General features: G+C 44.9%; 1 protein-coding gene across 1 annotated transcript in view; it reads right to left on the bottom strand.

The window, feature by feature from the left end:
* Positions 1 to 21,091, bottom strand: part of phka2 (phosphorylase kinase regulatory subunit alpha 2) — a 73,757-nt gene extending 52,666 nt beyond the window's left edge. The window contains exons 1-10 of the mRNA XM_033032930.1: positions 20,844 to 21,091; positions 19,513 to 19,921; positions 18,256 to 18,414; positions 13,644 to 13,691; positions 12,114 to 12,282; positions 8,540 to 8,622; positions 6,319 to 6,399; positions 3,338 to 3,436; positions 3,090 to 3,236; positions 307 to 360 (exon numbers count right to left, since the gene is read on the bottom strand). Coding sequence (XP_032888821.1) covers positions 307 to 360; positions 3,090 to 3,236; positions 3,338 to 3,436; positions 6,319 to 6,399; positions 8,540 to 8,622; positions 12,114 to 12,282; positions 13,644 to 13,691; positions 18,256 to 18,414; positions 19,513 to 19,590 — 918 coding nt within the window. The 5' untranslated portion in view covers positions 19,591 to 19,921; positions 20,844 to 21,091. The remainder of the gene's footprint in view (positions 1 to 306; positions 361 to 3,089; positions 3,237 to 3,337; positions 3,437 to 6,318; positions 6,400 to 8,539; positions 8,623 to 12,113; positions 12,283 to 13,643; positions 13,692 to 18,255; positions 18,415 to 19,512; positions 19,922 to 20,843) is intronic.
* Between the last annotated feature and the right edge of the window lie 2,840 nt (positions 21,092 to 23,931).

The following is a 23,931-nucleotide window of genomic DNA, read 5'->3' as shown; positions in this document are numbered from 1 at the left end:
TTCAGGAACAGCTTCCACCCCAATATTATCGGGCTACTGAATAGACCTCTCATAAGATAAGTGTATAGTCCCAATCTCCCAATCTACCTCGTTGCAGCCTTTGTACATTTTATATCTGCATTTCCTCTGCAGCTGCAACACTATATTTAAACTGTTATTTTGCGCTTTGCATTACCTGTTTTATTTGTGTATGGCCTGATTGTACTCAGGCATGGTACGATTTAACTGGATAGTATGCAAACAAGGTTTTTCACTGTATCTCGGTACAAGTGAAAATACAAAACCAACACCAACACCTACACCTACCTCTCTTGGGGTTTTGTAGCCGTCCCTCAGAAATCGACAGCAGCCATATCGACCCTATACAACAAAAAGTAAATAATAACGAACAAAATTCTGACTGGGCTGGGATAAGTCCATATGACAAAGCCGCGGTTTCCACCCCCAAACAGATATCCTCTATGGATTTCCTGCATAAACTGCCACATCAACCCACATAGACACTCCCTCCAACGCCAATCAGCCACATTCAACCTTTCAAGTTCTGCAATGACACTCACACATTGGGAGGGGCTGAGGTAAGAGGGCTTCACCTTTCCCCTATCCTTTGTGCAAAAGAGCATCACCTAATTGCCTAGCTCCAACTTTAACCTTCTGTCCCCCTCACTGTCCTTCCGCTTAATTCCTTTGATTATCTTCAATATTAGACTAGCATAGTGCATATTTCAGGTTACCCAACTATAGCAACATAGAAAAATAGGTGCAGGAGTAGGCCATTCGGCCCTTCAAGCCAGCACCGCTATTCAATATGATCATGGCTAATCATCTAAAATCAGTACCCCTTCCTGCTTTTTCCCCATATTCCTTGATTCCTTTAGCCCTAAGAGCTACATCTAACTCTCTCTTGAAAATATCCAGTGAATTGGCCTCCACTGCTTTCTGTGGCAGAAAATTCCACAGATTCACAGCTCTCTGGGTGAAAAAATCTTTCCTCATCTCAGTCCTAAATGGCCTACCCCTTATTCTTAAACTGTGACCCCTGGTTCTGGACTCCCCCAACATCAGGAATGTTTTTCCTGCATCCTAGCCTGTCCAATCCATCAATAATTTTATATGTTTCTATAAGATAGCCTCTCATCCTTGTAAATTCCAGGGAATACAAGCCCATTCGACCTATTCTTTTATCATATGTCAGTCCTGCCATCCCGGGAATTAACCTGGTGAACCAACATTGCACTCCCTCAATAGTAAGAATGTCCTTCCTCAAATTAGGAGATCAAAATTGCACACAATACTCCAGGTGCGGTCTCACCAGGGCCCTGTACAACGGCAGTAGGGCCTCCTTGCTCCTAAACTCAAAACCTCTCGCAATGAAGGTCAACGTGCCATTAGCTTTCTTCACTGCCTGCTGTACCTGCATGCTTACTTTCAGTGACTGATGTACAAGCACACCCAGGTCTCGTTGCACCTCCCCTTTTCCTAATCTGACACCATTCAGATAATAATCTGCCTTCCTATGCTTGCCACCAAAGTGGATGACCTCACATTTATCCACATTATACTGCATCTGCCATGCATCTGCCCACTCACCCAATCTATCCAATTCACCCTACAGCCTCATAGCATCCTCATCGCAGTTCCCACTACCAACTATAGGAAGGATGTCATTAAACGGCAAAGGGTGCCGAAAAGATTCATGCATATGTCATGGGGACTGGAGGGCCTCAGTTACAAGGAGAGACAGGAGTGTAGAGAATCCATTTTTTGTGCAGTACAGAAGGCTAAGGGTGAACAGGTGACTTTGTAGAGATTTATAAAATTGTGACAGGTGTAAATAAAGTGAATAACCAGAGTCTTTTCCACAGGGTAGGAGAGTCTAAGACTAGAAGGCATAGATTTAAAGTGAGAGGAGAAAGACTTAAAGGGGACCTGAGGAGCCACTTTTCCACACGGAGGGTGGTGGGTATGTGGAATGAATTTCCAGAGGAAGTGGTAGAGATGGGAACAATTATAATGTTTAAAATACATTTGGACAGGTTCATGGATAACAAAAGGTTTAGAGGCATATGGGACAAATGCAGGCACATAGGTCTAGCTCAGGTAGATATCTTGGTTGGTTCAGACAAGTTGGGCTGTGGGGCTTGTTTCCCTGCTGTATAACTTTGTGAGAAACTAGGATATAAGACCAGCTCTGTGCACCTCCAGATTCAGGGACAGTTTCTTCTCAGCTGTTATCAGGCAACTGAAACATCCTACCAACAACTAGAGAGCAGTCCTGAACTACTACCTGCCTCATCGGTGACCCTCTTTGATCGGACTTTACTGACTTTATCTTGCACTAAATGCTATTCATGTTATTCCCTTTATCATGTATCAGTTCACTGCGGATGGTTCGATTATAATCATGGATTGTCTTCCCGCTGACTGGTTAGCATACAACAAAACCTTTTCACTGTACCTCGGTACATATGACAATAAATTAAACTCAAACTCAAACAGTGTGGGGAAGAAGGTCCTACCCAGAGTTCTACAATATTGTAACATAATCTCTACCCCACCAAATCTCAGGTCCAATGAGATAAACCCACCAACATATCCTTCATCTCTGGAGGTTATTTTTTATATCTCCATGCCAGTTTGGCTAATGTCTGTACTCACACCCCTAACTACCTCTGCTTGTCCAATGACTTCTCAACATTTAGAAAATCTACTTGAATCCAAAGTGGATGATCTCACTCTTTTCCACGTTGAATCCATCTGCCACTTTACCAATCACTTTACTTATCAATGGTTTTTACCTGCTCTACATCATGTATTGCAATAAATACTCTATTTAGTACAACCAGCTTACTTAGAAATGTGGCTGTCAAGTTTCTTCATCCTCGTAATTTATAAACAATGAAACGTTATTGCCACTCCCTGTTCACACCACCACCCCCTTCTGGAGTACAACCCCACTGATCCCATTCCCAACCAAAATAGTTGGATAGTTTCCAATTCCAGCTGCTCTCAGTGTCTGGTATGGAATCTCACTGATATTATCCAGGCGAGCTGAAGAGGACATGGTTCTTCAATGCTCAGGAACTTACTTGCAGTTTTGTAATTATTTCGTTTTTTGTCACATTCACAAGATCAATGTCGTCAATTGCAAAGGCAGGGTAGGAAATGATCGAAAGCAGTCCAGCATCGATCTCTTTTGACGTTGATGCTCTGGGTAACATAGAGAGAAGAATGGACTGGAAGAGAAAACAAAAATCAATCATAATCAATCAAAGCACTGTACATGGACCGATCAACACAGAGCAGGTTGTAATTCCCGACAATCTCTCTAGATTACCTGGCATTGTTGCACTTCATCCGGCAAAACGTGGATGACTGATCTAGGACCTCCACAGGCTCCAAACAAATCCAGCTCATCGATCGCCTCCAGCGCTGCCTGCAATCCCAGGGGACAGTTAGACCAGGATCCAACAAACATCCTTTTACCTGTACCATCGACCTGGTGAACTCAGCCGGGAATGAACTGTTGCCCTGACTCCCCCAGTTGAAACATTACTAGGCTCTTGACTCTTTGGTTTAGCATATCAAGCTGGCCCAGCGGGTTGGAACAGTGCCAGTCCACGCTCATATCCCTGGACCTGAAGGGTTTACCATCAAACACGAACTTTGAACCAAAACAATTAATTGAATTTTCAGCCAATGGCAATGTGTTTAAATAATTACAATAGGACCAGGTGAACCTAGTGGGATGTGGTCTGATTTTCTCAGCCTCGAGTCTAATCAAGAAAGTTGGATCAAGATGTTTAATCAATTTGTGGCCATTTTCAAGTATAGGAATATATAACTTCCAAATATATTATCAATTTGTATAATCACGTTAAATTTGTCCAGTTTAATGTAATCTTTATGTTTGATTATCCATTAATTATATTGTGCAAGTGACCGATTACATATACCTCCTACAATGGAAGCCAGTCACATAAGGGCTGATCAACCAGGGAGGTGCCTGCAGTGATTCAGGCTGTCTCTTTTGATAGGAATGATCAGATATGGAGTTGCATGTGTTTAGGAAGGAACCATTTACACAAAGCACGTTAGCAGTTTTTCTTCACTCGGGAACCTTAAATCCGACAAGAAGATCTAATCCGAGCCCTGAGCATTGCTAACTAAAGTGGAGATATGGTTCTGCATTTTCATTGACCACACAACTAATCATGATCTTTCTTCCTCGAGCACTGCCAAGTCAAAATGTGAAGTTTCAAGTGGGAATACAGCAGGATCGTGTGACAGGTTCTTTAAATGGTGATGATGGATAACCTCAACAGAACATGTGATGAGCCGGGTCAAGTTTGTGGCCCCTCTGTTGTATTTTGGGCAAAGCATGAAAGGTTTGTTATAGATAAGAGATCTCTGTATCAGATTTCACTGTGATCCATTCCTCATTAGGAAGGCATGGCATGTGTACATTCCTGCTGACACAAAAAAAGTCAACTGACAGGGCAAAGCGTATACTTAGTGACTTCATCGTTTTACTATATATGCATTAACAAACATGCTTTGTGTTTGGAAATATTAACATTTATTGTTTAAGAAGGAACTGCAGATGCTGGAAAATCGAAGGTACACAAAAAAGCTGGAGAAACTCAGCGGGTGCAGCAGCATCTATGGAGCGAAGGAAATAGGCAACGTTTCGGGCCGAAACCCTTCTTTGAAGAAGGGCTTCGGCCCGAAACGGTGCCTATTTCCTTCACTCCATAGATGCTGCTGCACCCGCTGAGTTTCTCCAGCTTTTTTGTGTACCTTTAACATTTATTGTACTTGCTTAGGTTTTGAGAGTCAATAAATTTCAACGCATTCTCAATGTAAATAAAATCATTCAGGCCCTCAGTCGGCTGGTGTATGGGCTGGTGTATGGGTGGTAGGACCTTGGAGGTAGTGGTGTTTCATGTGCCGGCTTTGCTTACCCTTCCAGACTGCTATACCACAGTGTATTCTGTGGTCAGGACACAGTACAGCCACAACAGAGGATGGGTGACGGTTAAGCAGGCTGCTTTGTGCTAGATGGTGACCAAGTTATTTTGTTGTTGGAACTGCAAGGGGAAGGTATTCCAACACTCTCCTGACTTGAGCTTTGTGAATGGTAGGAAACGCTTTGAGGAGTCGAGTCACCCAACAAAGATTTGGCCACTCTTGTATTCAGGTAGCTGCAGTATTTACGTGGCTGGTTCTTTGAACCAGACAGGATATCGTGATGGGGGAACCTAGCTACGTAATCCCATTGAATTTCAAGGCAGGTAATTAGACTCCTCCTTGTTAGAACTGGTGATCGCCTGGCTTATGTGTTGTACAAAGGTCAAATGTTAGCCCATTCTTGAATGTTGTCCAGGTCTTGCTGCATACAGGCAAGGGCTGCTTCACTTACTGAGAAATTGCAAATGGAATTGAACATTGAGCAATCATCAGCAAACATCCATTCTGACCTACTGATAAAGGCGAGGTCATCTGTCGAAGCCATTAAAATTCATGACTGTTCTTGGCATGACCCCCACATTCTAAGAGGGTCCAATAACAATTATTTTTCACTGCCCAGTATGAAGGAAGCCTGGTCAAAGACCATACATAGTGACAATAGTTAACTATTTTGCCTTTGTATTCTATTATTCTGTTAATAAAATTAAAGAGGCCATAGGTGCAAATAAAATAAATAGCCCTCTATAGGATACGCAATGATTTGGGTCAGGACCCTTTTTCAGACTGCTTGTGGTGAATGGGGAGAAAGCTGGAAGAGCGGCTTGGCAGGGCAAAGCATGATAAGTGATAGGTGGATACAGATGAAGGGATGTTTTGACAGGAATGGTTGGACAAAGGCCAGAGATTAAAAGAAAAAAGTGTGAGATAAAGATACAAGAGATGGGAATTGTGAAGCCAGAGGATGGAATATAGGTGGACGGGGAGAAATGGGTGCGAGTCCAGGTGGGGCACAGAGAAGAGAGGGGAAAGGGTGGGAGGGGTATAGTTTGTAAGTTAATTACCTAAAATTGGAGAATTCAATGTTGATCATGTTGGCTGTAAGCTACCCAAGCAGAACATGAGGTGCTGTTTCACCCTATCAACAATTCTGTTACCTTCAAAGTCTTGTCTGTGTACTTCCTCAGGTTCTTACACCCCCCAAAAAACTTGCACCACTTTGAGTTCATATTGCTTTTTTTCACTCTCCTTATAAATATATATATTTTCAAAGTTTCTCTGCATTAACTTCCAGTTGTCATTGTCTAGTCCATGCATTCTATATTATGTGCCATTGGAGATGTTAGATACCTTGGCCATGCCCACAGAACTTGCATTTAGCTCTGCTATTCCCTGGTTCGTTTTATCTCCGCGCTCCCACATGCCGTAATCCTGAGGGGTAAAAAGGACAAGCATTAGTTTTCTTCCCTGCCAAAGGCTAATCCTTTTATAATTGAAATCATGCACATGTGGCAACCACTAGGAAATTAACAGTAAGTTAAACATTAGCGGGTTCGGTATTCCGACTGCTCATGCCCAGGTCATAGATCACTAGCTATAAAGTCTTGGCAGCAGTGGTGCTGCATTGTGTGCACGCTTGCGTTTCGTCCGTGGTCGGGGACAATGACGGGGACTGGATCGGGGACGGGGTCAGAGTCGAGCACGGCTCTCCATCGCTGCGGGTGCTCTTGTTGCTGCTGGGCCGTCCCCGTCCCCTCCCCGGTGTTCCATCCCTGCCCGGAGGTGTCCGGGGTGGCCCTGGGCTGGCGGGGTGGCCCCGGACTTGCAGCCGCTGGTTCCAGCTCGGCCTATCCTTCTAGGTGGGCCGGCAGCCCTCCACCTCCACCCTCCACCCCTCAGTCCAACACAGAGATCCTGCTGAAGATGGGCTGGATGAAGTGGCAGCGGGTACCGTAGGGGCAGAATGCAGCTCGCCCCCCCGCCCGGTTTCCCCACCCCCCCCCCCCCACCCAGCTTTTGAGCGGCGCTGATCTGCTTTGTGTAAACAGGGCTTTATTTCCTCTGTATTTTTGACAAAAAATCTTCCAGCTTCATATCTTGGTACTTTGAATCAGCCATGACAAATAGAAGCTTAAAAAAAGACAAAAAATCGGACCAAAAGTATCTATGAAATCTATTTACCGTTATAGCTTACGACCTTTGACAAATCCCATGATTCCTTGCATTTTTCGGAATACCGAGCTCGCTTATTCAACAGCAGGTTTGTATAATAGAGAACATGCGATTCAAACACTTCAGTGAACTCTGCAAGGTCAGTCCACAATAAAAGCTGGTTGCAACACCCCATTTAGTGCCAGTGAAGTTGCAGTGACATCTGATTTACAGCACTGAGCGTTCAACATGATCAACTCAGATCCGGGCTCATTCACAGATCCCAGAGTGTGGCACGGTAATGCTCCCCATGGGCAGTGAACAACAGAACAGATGAGTATAAAGATAACAAAGAGGTGGATGAGTTTCAGCAGGACAAGGGGCAGGAACAAAAGCAGGCAAGGGTACAGACGAATAACAAAGCATTCCTGATGGGAGCGGGAGACGTCAGCAAAGCTAAAACACAGCAGTATAACATGTCAGCACATGATGGCAGGATGCAAAGCTCTGGAGTGATACCATCAATGCTGTCTTCACAAAGTTTTCCAATTTATTGCAAGGATAAACAAAATAATGTCAACATCCTCTCCCATGTCAACATGTCCAGCACTGCGACCCTAATTACACTCAGTAGTCTATGTTGGCCAGGCTATGTCGTTGCCTGACCAACAACAGACTTTTGAAACAAACACTACTCCAAGCTCTGAGAGTCATGAGACATAATTAACAGCTGGACAGGGGAAAAGATTCAAGGATATGCTAATAGCCTTCCTGAGAACATGCAATATCCCAACCAACTCCTGGGTGCCTCTGGCCCAAGTGGAGTCAAGGTATCCAGGAGCACAAGGCCATGGTCAAGAGCACACACAGGCCATGTGACCTACTACGCACCATCCTCTCAGCCTAACCTTTGGCAGAGTCCGTGTGTCCTACATCAATCCATCAGAACACACAGGACCGGTGACCCTTGATCCCAAGGGACGCTTAGAAGAAGGCCTTGGGTCAGTAACATTCTCTCAAGTTACATCTTCCAGCACAGCTCACTGGAGGTCCATCAACAGCAGCAGTTTTTGGAAAGGTTTCTGTTTCCTCGGCCAGGTCCCCTGGTGACCCGAGCCATCATTCATGCAGTCAGTTAGTTCTTTCTGCACTGCTTGCTTTATTTAACAATCAAGTGGAGTTGAGTTCATATACACAAGGATGGTGCGCTATGGGTGTGATGAAAATCTTGCTTACAGCAGATTCACTGACACAGAGACTTAGACAATGCAGAAAACATAAATGATACATAAATTACAAGACAATGAAAAGAAAAAGACCATGCACTGCACTGTTGATTTTGAACAGTGTCTGAGTGAAGCAGTTAGCTGAATTAATTATCATGACTACTTCAGATTCTGAACTTTCTGTAAATACTCACAGCAACTTTATAAGCGGCCTCAATGTAAAATACGAGATTCTGTATAAACGATACTTCATCCAGGGTAAAAATGATGCGTAATCCTACAGTGAACATAATATTAAATTAATGTCGACTAAAAGCATTTTATTTCCTCTTGCCCTCAAAGGATCATTTTCAAATCGGTCTTTCAGGAATCAATTATGAAGTCAGATATCTAGAAGGGGGGGGGAAAAAACAGACATTTCTACGCTGCACAATCTACCCTGCACCTTGCCAGGAAATGACATTTTGGGAGGTACCAACACTGAGACACCTTTATCCAAAAAATAATCATTCCTTTCTGCTGTCTTGGCAACTGTAGGCAAATGTAGAAACTGCCAGAGGACAATTCTCAATGTTTTTTACTGGCCTGGTAATATGTTGGATTTAATCACCCCAGGAGAAGCAGAGCGAAGGGAGACCCGAAATCAGGGGAACACGGGTGATAACCATTATAAAATCTTAATCTGATTTCATTTGTTTGAAACATTTGCTTGGCATAAAATGGCAGGATGGCTCTCTGGGAGATCAAAGCTCCCCTGTGTTGTCACAGTGCTTGTGCGATGTCGCAGCTGCCCCCTGAATCACTCGTGGGAGCAGGAAATCCAAAAGCCACGTGCCAGGCATGTTCAGCTGATGGTGGGAGCTGGAGGAGATACCGGGAGTGGGAACCCTTAAAATGTCCCGCACATTGCTTGGTGCAGTTCGGTCCACTTTGGTTCAGCTCCTTCTCTTCTGACCTGTACATCTGTTTCTGCGAACGGTACCATCAATCTCCTCACCCCCACCACCCCCCTCATCCTCCCCCCACATAAATCTCTGCATTCTTGGTTCAAGGACTCCAACTGTGAATCAGCCTTTCTCACTCAAGCTCCCTGTATTTGTTAATTCTCCCACGTGTGACCCTCCAGCAGCACTTCCCATGTGTCCACACAGCAATTAACAACTTCTTTGATTGTAGCTGCTTCCGTTTTTCTTTATTATTGTGATGCATTTTTAAACCTTCTAAAGGTATACCCCAGAATACATTTCTAACCCTTTTTACTTAACGCTCAATGGCCAACAGTAACCTTCACAATTCAGTAAATCAAGACCAATAGTAACTTAAAGATTTGGGTGACAATGGGGACAGATTTCTGCTCAGCTTTGATATGTTAACAACCGGGACTACCCTTGCATGAAGTGAAAGAGGGCAATGCATTAGTTCCATTGGGAGAGTTCATCCCAAAAGCTTTGATAATATTTTTGTACAACCATCTTCTCTGAAACATTCCTCCACTTCTGACTGGATGCAAATCAAGAGTGTTTGTCATACGCACCAGAAACAAAACATTGAAATCAAGAACATTGAAGTCTGAAGAAGGGTCTCGCCCCCAAACCTTAAACCATTCCTTCTCTCAAGAGATGCTGCCTGGCACACTGAGTTACTCCAGCATTTTGTGTCGATCTTCGGTTTAAACCAGTATCTGCAGTTCCTTCCTACACATTGAAATTCTTTTTTTCTGCCGTTTTGCAGGCACAATAACACAACATACAATAACCAATATTACAATAAATTATCAGTTATACTCGGTAACCAGACCATAATACTGTAAACCAAAATATACTGTGCAATCTAATCAAAACCCACAGTAAATTGTTGCTGAGGTAGGGTTATTGTTAGGTTTGTGCAGTGTGGTTCAAGAGTTTCTTGGCTAGTTTATGTAGGGGGATGGGGGGGGAAATAGGGGGAAACTTTTTTTCAGTCACTTACCTTGAAGGAGATGCGATTTCTCTCCGTTTTGCATCTTCGCCCCCCCCCCCCCCAGTGGCCTAATAACTTGGATTGGTGCGGCCTTTCCTGGAGACCATCATGGAGCCGAGGATCGCCAGACGAAGAGTGGGGCCTGTGGACTTTAACACCGTGAAGCCCGTGGTCTCTGGTAAGAAGTGGCGAGCTCGGGAGTTCCATGCCGCGGAGTGTTCCAATCCGTCCCAATGCCGGAGTTTCGATCATCCCGACAAGAGGGCCAGGACGTCAGACCATCACAACGGCAAGTGCGGAGGGTTCAAGGCCCCGACCACGGTGAACAAAGAGGAAGATGACTGAATTTTATTGCCTTCCATAACAGTGAGGAATGTTGATTCCACTATGGTGGATGTTTACGTTAAATATGTGTATCCTTTTCTTTTCATTTAATATGGCTGTATGGCAACTCAAATTTCACTGTACCTTAGTTGGTTAAGTGACAATAAACGCAAACTTGAACTAGAACTTGCGTCTGATGGTTGATGGGAAGAGGCTGTTTTTGAATCTGGAAGTAATGGTTCTCAGGCTCCTGTACCTTTTCCCCAATGGTAGAGGCGAAAAGAGAGTGTGTCTACAGTGATGTGGGTTGCTATAGGCCTCCTTTTTGAGGTATCACTGTCTAGATCTCTTCGATGGTGGTTAGTACCATGATGTATCGAGCAATGTCCATCACTTTCCGAACTTTCTTTATTCCTGGGCATTTGAATTACTGAAACCCGGCCATGATTTCTGGGTCTCTACATTTTAACAATGACTTCATTTCAAAACTATTTCACTGGTTGGTTGGTTGAACTGTGCCTCAAGTTGTCATTGGTTGTGAAAGTTGACAAATAAATTTAGTTTTTTTATCCTTTCTGTTGAGTTAGCGATGTTAGTTACTGAAAATATTGATTTCAGGAACGAAATACCCTGATGTAAATATGTATTAAAGCTTCTACATGAAGCAAGGAGATGCACGGCACCTTAGTTGAACATATCAAAGCTAACTGGAATTCTGTTCCTATTATCACACAAATCTGCAGCAACTACAGATGTTAATTTACGTCGCTTTTCTTTTGCATTTGAGGGTTCAAACAAAAGTTTCCGAATGATTCTGAGATTTTCCTAAAAAGGGTTAAAAATAAGTCATAATAAAAAGATTTGCGAAATAGAAGCAGCAGTAATGGATCTAGCCTAGGGACTGTACAATCACCAACTTAAGATGAGTCCTCCACTCACTCATTCCTAGAGACACAGCAAGAAACTACATGGAATAGGCCTTTCGGCCCATAGAAACCACTCTGACCATCAACCAAACATTTACACTAGTCCTACACTAATCCCATTTAACAAGACCTCACTTTCTCATCAATTCCACCCCAGTGCATTTTGCAGAAGCCAATTAACTAACCAATCCACATATCTTTGAGATGTGGGAGGAAACCAGAGAACACGGTGGAAACCTACACGATCATTGGGAGAAGTTGCAAACTCCACACAGGCAGCACTTCAAGTCAGGACTGAACCCAGGTCTCTAATGCTGTGACATGGCAGCTCTACCTGTGCCATCCAAAGCTGAAGAATAGGCAGGAAACTGTCCTAGATATTGATAATGCTTAGGAATAGGAAAGTCCACACAGGGTATACACCAACATAAGATGTTCAAAGCTTAGATTCTGTTGCGTTAAAACAGCTTGATGTGCAGGCTGCCAGACTAACTTGTAACATGGTTTCAAACATTGCAGCACAGAAACAATCTCTAGAGTAAAGTGGAACAGTCCCCACCTGATGCAGTCATCTGTGCCAGGAAGAGCAGGTAGAGGGAGGTAGCATCCACCTGAAGGTGGCCCCACTCATTGTCACCAACCACCGTCCCACACGTGGTGGTGTTGTACTTGGCATGGAGAGAGTCCTTCGTGCTCTGGCTCTGCTTAAACTTCTCAACTTTCTCCACCTAGGTGCAAACACATTGCAACTGTGACTGCCCTCATAATACATTCACTAATGGATTTAATGTACGATTTATCTAATGCAGAAATCAAAAAATTACAATTGATTACAAATTCCCTTTCATGACCATAGTCGGTGATAAAATAACTTGTACTTCCATGGCAACTTTACTATGGGATAATGTCCCAGGAGAGTGTTTTGTACGTGAAGGTTTTCCGCATATACTATATCTTCAGTGTTTAAATACAACCTGCACATGCCACACATATTCAAACAACAGTTTTCACAACTTAAAAGTACACATAGTTTTATTTGTTCCACTTTCTGTATCTCCCAGCGTCTCGAACACAACCGTACAAAGCTGGGAATTTGTTTCATGGCTTCAATGCATTGTTGAAAGGCAGTGCACCTGCCTCCAATAATTTCCAGGGGAAAGCAGCTGCACTCATTAAATGCATACGTGGGAGACGTGTCCTTTTAGTATTTCACACTCCCTGGCTCATGTACCATGGTTTGCAAGAGAAGTTTGTGGCAACCTGCACGCGAATGGTGTCTCAGACCATTTGTTTAATGCTCATCTCCATCCCCGAAAACACTGCGAAGATACACCCTCGCTTCCACAGACCCAGAGTTAAATAACAGTCCACTTCCATTGACAAGACATCTTCAATACATATAGCACATAGGGCATAAAACAGTACAGCACTGTACAGGCCCTACTGTCCAAAATGTTTCAACTCGTGTGCAGTCCGAGGGATTTTTAATTTTCCTTCGCCGCTTTTGGCAGTCCAAGAGCGTCGAAGGAGAATTAAAATCCCCTCGACCTTCCCGTCTCCCCCATCAGTGATGGGATGGACGCGGGGGTCTGGATCAATCGCTGACAAAGTCTTGGACAAATCCCATCGCTGGAGACGTCATGTCCGTTATTTGGCTTTTCAGCGTTGTGTCTGTTCGGGTATTTGGCTTTTCAGCGTCGTTTCCGCTCGGTATCTTGGCTTCCACTCTTCGCTTCGGCTTCTCATCCTTCGACGTCCCGTCCGGGTACCGTCTCGACCAGAACTGCAAGCAATATTCCAAATGCGGCTTAACCAAAGTCCTATAAAGCTGCATCGTGCCTTCCCGACTTTTATACTCAATGCCCTGACCAATGCAGGCAAGCACAGTCTACATATGTTGCCAATTTCATTATCTCCAAGGAAACCAGAATCCTCATAACAATGAAAGATAACAATTAATATACACCTAATGTAACAGCTGATTAATCAGGTAATGTACAGGCAGAGAGTGGAATTGTCCACACTGACAACTATTACAATATTGTGTTTTTTTGAAATGCTCCTAACCAGATTAATGCAAACAACTTACCTGCCTTAGCATGCATTGGAGAAGCCCCCTCATTAACTTCACAACACTCTGTGGAAATAAATAATCAGTTCAGACTTTCACACACATGGATCTTTTGTTAATGAGATAAACCATTATATTACATACACTGTCAAGATGGTTAATGGGGTCAAGTCTGAATCGGGTCTGAAGAAGGGTCTCAACCCGAAACGTCACCCATTCCTTCTCTTAGATATGCTTCCTGTCCCGCTGAGATTCTCCAGCATTTTGTGTCAACCTTTGATGGGGTCAATATTGGTGCCTGAAATAATAGGTGACCAGTATGATGCCAGGTTTAAATTCAGAAGGGCATAATCTTAAAATGAGGGCCGGATTATTGATGAATGAAATCAGGAAGAAATTCCTACTACACTCATGGAGCAGAGATGAATGAATAGAGTAGTAAAATGTCAAGAGGTACTTGGATAAAATACTTCTGCTGAAATCTTTTATCACACACATAATTTTACTTAAATGCCATTTTTACACGATGGGTTAACTTGCCTGCAAAATAATTTCTGAGCCTTATTCTCAAACCCACCAAGGTAACTACAATGAGAGGAAAAAGCTTTTCGACAGTTCAAATATTGAATGTCAAAAGCTTACATAAAATCTAAATATACAATATTTTCGCTGCACTAATCTTGTGCAGTAATGCAAATCCATTCCATAGAATGTACTTCAGTATAGTTTGGTTTATTATTGGCATGTGTACCGAGGTACAGTGAAAAGCCTTTGTTTGCTTGCTATCCAGTCAAAGACTATACATGAATATAATCAAGTCGTTGACAATGTACAGATAAAGGATCAAGGACAAAACACATTTAGTGTGATATAGAGTGCGGTCCTGACCTTCGACCGCCCCGGGCCGCGGAGTTTGAACCGGCCCGTTTGCGGAGCTCGGATTCAGCCGCAGGACTTTCTCACCATCACCCGGCGGGGTCACAACATCGGAGGCCTGGATTGCCTCAGCGCAGAGGGAGAGCAAGGACGGAAGAGACAAGGTCTTTGGGACTTTAAACTGTGTTGAGTGTTTATTTTGTTATTTATTCTATGTTATGACTGCAGGCTAAACCATTTCGTTGCACTGAAAAGTGCAATGACAATAAAATTTAATCCATTCCAATCCAATAACATTAAAGTCTAATAATGTCCATTAAAGATAGCTCAAAGGTCTCCAATGAGGAACATGGAAGGTCAGGACCGCACTCTAGCAGATGAGAGGACCATTCAGTTGCCTGATAACAGCTGAGAAGAAACTGTTCCTGAAATACTTTAATATATATATATATATATGTGTGTATATATATATATATATATATATATATATATATGTGTGTATATATATATATATATATATATATATATATATATATATATATGTGTATATATGTGTATATATATATATATGAAAGATCCTCAAACTGATAAAAATCCTTAATAATTTTAGTTTACCCATTCTAAAATCTGATATAAAGCATTATTTAAATCAATTTAGATCAATGTTTCTCTCTGTTAAATCACTGCTTGCTCCTCGTGGTTTATCAGTTAAAACAGCGAGTAGATGATCTCACAACCTGTGGCAGCTCCTGGTCTGCAAGCGGCTAACTGTCCTCATTGGTGGGATATTTCATTAGTTCCAGTGTTCTCCAATATAGCGGAGAGACTGATTAAGGTTTTGATTCCTGATGCCAACCTGACGATAGTGTGAATTAGTCAATATGTGCCAACGACAGCGAGGGGCATCCCTGTTCTGGTCCACACCTAAGTGACTGAGCAGCAGAAGCAGCATGTGGACTGGATGCCTGGACACGATGTGAAAGGCATAGGGCAGTATGGAGCTTGTCCCAGTGAGTACCAGGTGCCCTGGGACAGGGACAATGCAAGCATGGAATAGCAGACATAAATTCACATGTGACATGCTTTCTGCACCATTACATCTCCTAAATTTATCCTTACAGTCCTCTTTCTCATGTGACCTATACAACCTCTCTGACCTACTTCATGGAACTGTCAGTTCATCCACATTCAAAGATCTCACTTCTTCCAGTGACGAACATTATGCTCTATTTATGGTGCACAGGTTATTTGAACCACAGGGTAAAGTTACTCCTTTGGCAGACCTCATAAGTCTCATAGGAATTGCTTTGATACTCTACAATGTGTTACCGATACATAACACACCCTTCCCTTTGTCAGCTCAGTTTCTCAAACACACCCCTATCATAAAAGTAACAAAGTTGATGTCCAACAGAGGCTCTGCTGACAGCTATCTAATCTCTCCAGCCAGGAGGCTGGGAATTCAAGGCCCACTCCCACACCTGAGCGCACTGTCCAAGCTGAGGATGGGAATGTTACACAGAAGTCACCATTTAATCAAGATGCTAAACCGAACCCAATATCACTTTGCATCACTCGGGCATAGGCTGAAGAAGACCAGCAGTCCATGGAGACCTGGCTGACATTTATCCAAACTAGCACCACAAATCTGGGATTCTCACAATGCTGTTCAAGGGGCCTTGCTGAGCAACTGAGGGTTATAGGGGACTGGTATGGAATAGGGGTTGAGGCATAGTTGAATGGTGGGGTAGGCTTGAGGGGCCTGGTGGCTTACTTCTGTGCTGATTTTCCTGTATTTTTAGTTGCAATTACTTTTTTACATTCTTGCAATAGTGGGTATAATTCACAAGCAGTTTGATGCTACAGGATTCTCAGCTACTTGATGCCACGATGGGCCAACCTTCCACTCTCTCACATTCTCACAGAGGAGCTGGAAAAATCCCAGTAAGTAATGTGATGCGTGGAGGAGTCTCACAGCTCTCTCCATTGATTATCCCGCACGTGGTTAGGAATAATTCTGTGGTAAATGCAAACTGTAAAAATATCCTTATTGTACCCTCGCAGTTGATGTGCTACCAAATCATTTATTCAATAATTTACCTTGTACTCCAATACAAGCATTATCTGTAAACCAATCACTAATATCATGTTTCTCTGCTTGCTGAGATGGTTTTCACAATCTTCCCATTTTACAGTGTGGTAACTTAGGAGATGTGGCAGACTATATGCCCACAGCAAGATCTCACTGGGGGTGTAGCAACGACTATAAATGGCAGAGGTCTGGAGAGTGTTATAGAACAGAGTTCTTGGACTACAGATTCACAGTTCCTGAATGGAGAATAGGTGCAAAAGGTCGTGAAGGTTTTTGGCACGCTTGCCTTCATCGGCTTGGCACGCTTGCCTTCATCGGCTAGGGATTTGAATACAGAAGTTGAGACGTCGTGCTACAGCTGTACAAGATGTTGGTCAGACCACACTTGGGAGTCTTGTGTGCAGTTCTCATGGCCTGCTATAAGAAAGATGTCATTAAGCTGAAAAGATTCATTGGGGATAAACACAAAATGCTGGAGTAACTCAGCGGGTCCGGCAGCATCTCTGGAGAAAAGGAATTGGTGACGTTTTGGGTCGAGACCTTTCTTCAGACTGAGAGGGGACAGGGAAACTAGAGGTGTGAAAAGGTAAAGAACAAATTAGAGCCAGCACCAATGACCATGGAAAAGTGGAGCCCACAATGGTCCATTGTTGGCTTTGGAAGAGGTGATAACAAAGGGATACGAACAAACTAGCAGGATGGGGAGGGATGGAGCGAGAGGATATGCAAGGGCTACTTGAAAATAGAGAAATCAATATTCATATCATTGGGTTGTGCCCATGCAAAATATGAGATGCTGTTCCTCCAATTTGCGTAAGACCTCACTCTTGACAGTGGAGGAGGCCCAGGACAGAAAGGTCAGTATGGGAATGGGAGTTAAAGTGTTTGGTAAACGGGAGATCGTGTAGACCAAGGCAGACTGAACGTAGGTGTTCAGCGAAATGTTCACCCATTCTGCCCTTGGCCTTGCAGATATGTAGGAGTCCACACCTAGAACAACGGATACCAGGACTCAAGGGATTGATGTAACGATTTAAGGGATTGTTTCTGTGTTGTTTGCCTCTATGACTGGACAATCTGTGCAAGTGATGTTGGGGTATAAATATTGGGGAAAGACTGGGGAAAACCAACTCTTCTTTAAAAATTATTTACCCAAGGGAAAACTCAATGCTCTCCTCGATTACCTTCCGAATATCATTTCGCCAGGGCCGTCTACCCACTCTTCTGTACAGATGACAGGAAATACCTTTATGTTGCAGAGTGAAGGAAGAAATTTCAATCCTCTGAAATATTTCATGAGCAGCGCTGGCAAAAATAATAACACCACTGAGGATCTGAAATAGTTGTTGTTTCTTGACCATATTAACAACAACATTCATGTCAGTTTGGGGAGAAAGCTAGAACGGGGTACTGATTTTGGATGATCAGCCATGATCATATTGAATGGTGGTGCTGGCTCGAAGGACCGAATGGCCTACACCTGCACCTATTTTCTATGTTTCTATATTTCAGTTATATCTGCTCTAAAAGGCATCCATTGAAACCCATGCTGCCTGAAGGCATGACAACATTGGCATTGGTTTGGGGAGGAAATAAACGACCCTGCACACTGTAATTTCCTGTTTTTTTTCTTTCATCACTTCCTTTACCGCCATAACTGACCTGCTCCAGTTCATAAGCTTTAGCCTTATCCTCGTCTCGGTCTGCGTTCTTGCGATATGCTAATCCCAGGCCCCAGATAGCCAGAATACTGTACACATTATCTCGCACCCAGGCATCCTTCTGGTCGACGCTGGCAGGCAACAGTCCCGTTACTGGGTTCTGAAAACAAAAGCAAATTGATTAGGAAAACTATTTTAACAATGATCTGTTTAATCAGTCATTTTGAAATTCCTTTAAAATATGTATGTGTTAAATGTGAGGATTGAGTGAGGTGCCTAAGTTACAGGACTGGTGCATGGAGGCCGGTCGCGGGGTGGGGGGAAGGGAAGGGGGAGGGGAGGGAGACCAGGGAGGGGCAGGAGGAGACCCGCACCGCTGCCGAACCACCAGTGGACCATCCCCGGTGTCCCCCACTCGAGTGTCCCAACTCCGCTCCAACTCTAGAGGAACCCACTCCCCGATGGGCAGCTACGGCGACAAGTGCCAGTTCGCCCACGGCCTCAGCCGCAACCCCAAGTACAAGCCGTACCTTGCACACCACCGGCTTCTGCCCCTAGGGTGCCCGCTGCCACTTCATCCACAACCCCAAGGAGGAGCGAGGGCCATGACCTCGCCTGCGCCAGAACGCCATCCTAGGCTCAGCTTCCTCTGGCCCGGTGCTTGACTGGACCGCGCTGCGGGCAGCCTTCAGCCCCGACCTGGAGTTAGAGCTGGCCCAGGCTCTGGGCTTGGGGCTGTGCAAGGGAGGGGGAGGAGGTTGCTTCTGCTGCCAGCACCACCATCACCAACAGTACCCACAACTCCAGCGGGCGTCCGGCCTGCTCATGCCGGCATGAGCCTGTCCGCATACTCTCTCTCCGACCAGGACAACTCCAGCAGCAGTGGCTCCGAGTCGCCCGGCGGCTGCCCATCTTCAGCAGGATTTTGGGTCGGACTGAGGGGAGGTAGGTGGAGGTGAATGGCAGCCGACCCACCCGGCGGGACAGGCAGAGCTGAGCTGGAACCAGCAGCTGCAAGTCTGGGGCTGTCCAGCCAGCCCAGTGCCACCCCGGACACCTCCGGACAGGGACAGGATACCGGGGAGGGGACGGGGACGGCCCAGCAGCAACTCAACAGCACCCACAGCGACGGAGAGCCGACCCCGACTACAGACGAAACGCAAGCTTGCACACAATGCAGCACCACAGTTGCTGATACTTATAGCTAGTGACCTATGACCTGGGCATGCACAGTCGGAATACCGAACTCGCTTATTACCTGGTGGCATAAGATGGTTCTCTGCACCAACCTTGCGTACCCATCCAACCGGACGCCAGAGTTACTCCTGCTCCTCATGCTGACCAGTCCTGACCAGCACTAAACATGGACAGCAGTGCCTATCATTGACCAACTGGTGGTACCTAGTGGAGACTAGGTTATTGGCCAGCAGAAACCAATGTTGACCAGAGGTGCTGTGATGGACTAGGTGTAAACTGCGTAGACCAGTTATCCCCAATATTGAAACCAGCGAAGTCCAGCCTTAATCATCGAAGTCCAATTGTAACTAGCGTATTCCAGCTGTAACCAGCATAGTCCAGCAGCAATGGGTGTAGACCGACAGAGGATGATCAGTGGAGTGTCTGGGAGTCTCAGCTTCTAGACTTATTGCTGAGCAGGCAAGTACAACCTGTCGACAAAAGAGCTCAATGTTATCCAACACGATGGTATGATCACACACACACACACAGAGCCTCAGGGTACAAAATGCCAGAGTAACTCAGTGTTCAAGAAGGAACTGCAGATGCTGGAAAATCGAAGGTACACAAAAATGCTGGAGAAACTGAGCGGGTGCAGCAGCATCTATGGAGCGAAGGAAATAGGCAACGTTTCAGGCCTGAAGAAGGGTTTCGGCCTGAAACGTTGCCTATTTCCTTCGCTCCATAGATGCTGCTGCACCCGCTCAGTTTCTCCAGCATTTTTGTGTACCTGCCAGAGTAACTCAGCAGGTTTGGCAGCATCTCTGCAGAACATCCCACCTGAAACGTCACCTATCTGTTCTCCAGAGATGCAGTCAGACCTGCTGAGTTACTCCGGCACTTTGTGTCCTTCTGTGTATTAACCGGCATCTGCAGTTCTTTATTTCTACACTCAAACGAAACTTGCACACTCAGAGACACACGCCCTTAAAGACGCGCACAGTCGTGAGACATGCACTCAGATAGTCGTGTGCACTCACAAAGACACACAAGATCCTCAGAGAGCGACGCAGATGCGGACACACGTACACTCACATTCAGACGCTCAGGCACAAGCAAGCATTCAATGGCACACACACACACACACACACACACGGTCAGACAACACACACACATACAACCTAACTCTCAGTGCAAGGATACACCGAGAGACGGCTCACAAGCACCGGAACCCGGGCTTTTCCGCGTTCGCTTCTCTGTGCAGCCGCGGACTGGGGCCCGGTCGCTCTGCCCGCTCTGCTGCCTCTGCCGCCCCGGGCCAGCGGCCGAGCAGTGCCTGTCCGGCCCAGACCTGACCTGGAGCCGCCCGCTGGCCCCGGGGATTGGGGCAGCGCGACCCACGGGCTCGGGTACCTGGACAGCCGCCGACCGATGATGAGCTCAAGGCTGTAGCGCCGGCCGAGGTCGGGCGTCTCAGCAGCTGCGGCCCCGCATCTGCCAGCGGGAGGGAACCGTCCTGCAGATCGTGACCCCCCTCCCACAGGGCAGCTGGGAGCTGAGATGCAGGCAAAGCGCTGCACATATCCGATGTGGTCATTTCATTTTCTGCGTTACTTTAGGATTCCCATCTCCTGCAGCCCTACCTCGGCAACGGAGCACTCTAGACTACCTCTTGCACTACCACGGACGTGTTTTTTAATTATGTTTTGCACTAATATCTTACTTTTGTACACTTTTTTCTTTTTCTATCTGGCAGAATTTATATGCAATTTAGGCATATTTTATGATTTTGCGTGTTGTCTGAGTCTATGGGCATGTGATGTTACTGCAAGCAATGTTTTCGTTGTAATTGTACATCTGACAATAAACTCTACTTGTTTTGAACTTGTTTTGACCTTTGTCTCCAAATGAGCACAACATGCCCAGGTTTTGAGACAGGGGCTCTAGCAGCAGGCTGGCCTTTTCTGATCAAATAAGTGAGTTCAGTATTCCGACTGCGCATACCCGGGTCATAGGTCACTCGCTATAAACACTCTCGGTAGCTGTGAATCTGCATGGGTGCAGATCTGCGTTTCGTCTGTGGTCGTGGTCGTGCCCAGTTCTCTGGCACTGCGGACGCTGCTGAGTTGCTACTGGGCCATCCCCGTCCCCTCCTGAGAATGTCTCTCCGCCAGTCCAGTCTCCCCCCATCACCCATTCGCATCTGCCCCCTCTATCTCCCTGTTACACCCCACTCTCCCGCTACATTCCCAGATGGCACAATGGGCTAAGTGTTCGGCTGGCAACCGGAAGGTAGCCGGTTCGAATCCCGCTTGGACTGCATACTGTCGTTGTGTCCTTGGGCAAGACACTTCACCCACCTTTGCCTGTGTGTGAATGTGTGTGAGTGATTGGTGGTGGTCGGAGGGGCCGTAGGCGCAGATTGGCAGCCACGCTTCCGTCAGTCTGCCCCAGGACAGCTGTGGCTACAGAAGTAGCTTACCACCACCGAGTGTGACTGAGGAGTGAATGAATAATGCGATGTAAAGCGCCTTGAGTATTAGAAAGGCGCTATATAAATCCCATCCATTATTATTATTACTTGGCACCCCCATTCCTCAGATTAAATATATTTTTACACATAAATCATGAATAAAAATAAAAATTTATACACAGTTTATACAGTCAGCGCTTCGTTAGCTTTTTTGTTATAGCGAGTGACCTTTGACAAATCCTATGATTCCTCGTGTTTTTCAGAATACTGAACTCGCTTATTGTCCAGCTTGCCTTGAATCTCATGCTCTAACATTTGGACTTACTGGCACGCAGGAAGACAACATCTACACCCCTGCCTTCATCTATCTTTCTGGGCTGGAGTTCACATTCTGTGCACCTATATATTTGTGAGTGTGGTTCACTCTCATCTGAGTTGTAAATGTAGATGGGTTGGTGAGTAAGTTTACTGATGACACCAAAATTGGAGGACAGTGAGGAATACTGTCAGAAGATTCAGATAGATATGGATCAGCTGCAGAAATGGGCAGAGAAATGGCAGATGGAGTTTAACCCAAGCAAGTGTGAGGTGTTGCACTTTGGGAGGTTGAATGTAAGGGGCAAATATGCAGTTAATGGCAAGACCCTTAACAGCAGTGATGTGCAGAGGGATCTGGGAGTCCAAGTTCATAGCTCACTGTAGTTGGAGGAGCACAATTTCATTCATGGTAAATGCTGATGAGCCAAGTTACTTTTTTGTAAGCGTTGATTGGTCGTATATGCCCCATACGAAAGCACAGCTATCTGCACCTACTGTGAGACTATGGATTTGTTTAAGTTGAAAAGTGCATAACAGATCCTTATCAATTTGATTGTTCCATGTTGCAGGATGTTCTGTAATGCAAAAATAAATAAATCAATTAATGTAAATAAATGTGAGTAGACATGTAAAATTGAAATGTATATTTTGGAAAATAATAATACGTCCTGAAACCCTCCCTTTCAAAGATATTGTCAATTGACTGAGCTGAATAATCAATTACTAGCTAACAATTCTGCCATTCCTTGGCTTGCATCTCAGTAAAACCCTCCCTTTCAAAGATATTGTCAATTGACTGAACTGAATAATCAATTACTAGCTAACAATTCTGCCATTCCTTGGCTTGCATCTCAGTAAAATGTAATTCAAAACCCACGTATAAGTTCAATTATGTAAAAAATTTGCAGTTTTTTTCTGAGAAATGTCCCTTCAGAAGCGATGTCTTTTTGCATGTAAACACCCACTTGAGAACCATGGTGACTTCTAAAACTTTTTAGATACCAGTGTGAAAAATATAGATTTTCTAGATGCGCTGGGACGCATCCTCAGTGATGTGACCTGGAGTCATCGGGTGTTTCGGGTCTCACAACATCAGACACCCTCGCCCAGGTGACCCAGCCGGGGTTGATCAGGCCCCGACTTGCTTCCCAGCAGTAACCGCTTACGGATCAGCCATCTTAATAACTACTCTGCAGGGGTTGGGAGACTCTAGTGCGTGGAGGGACTGGGCTCTGTGGGGTGAGTCCTGACCGGGCTCCTCCTGCGTCTCACCAGGAATCAAGAAAAACACGAAGAATGCCTTACCGTTGATGAAATGCAGTGAACAAACGCGATAATTCTCGATCTTTTCTATCTTGATATATGCACGGTCAATGTTCGCCAACCACTTTAGCTGTTGTTGTCTCTTCAACTCTCGCTTCTCTCTACCATTATTTCTCCTCAGTTTTGGAATTTTGAAGTACGTTAAATGGCTCTCACGGTTAACCCCATTCCCACAATTTTTAACAGCACAAAAACTGACCATTTTGACGGTATTTTCCAGGTAAGAATGTCAAATGAAATTTTGTATAGCGGTAGTACATGTTACGTGTGTGACGAGTGTATGCCGGAGACTTGCTTGTCCTCCAGTACGCTTGAGCGACTCTGTGGGCCACACACATTGACTTTTTGACCTACCATGCAATCGCCCTATAGGACTTTGGCTAGATT

The sequence above is a fragment of the Amblyraja radiata genome, chromosome 14, assembly GCF_010909765.2.
Source record: "Amblyraja radiata isolate CabotCenter1 chromosome 14, sAmbRad1.1.pri, whole genome shotgun sequence".
Lineage (NCBI taxonomy): Eukaryota > Metazoa > Chordata > Chondrichthyes > Rajiformes > Rajidae > Amblyraja > Amblyraja radiata.
Note: the sequence above shows the minus strand (reverse complement) of the source record. Positions and strands in the feature narration are given on the sequence as shown.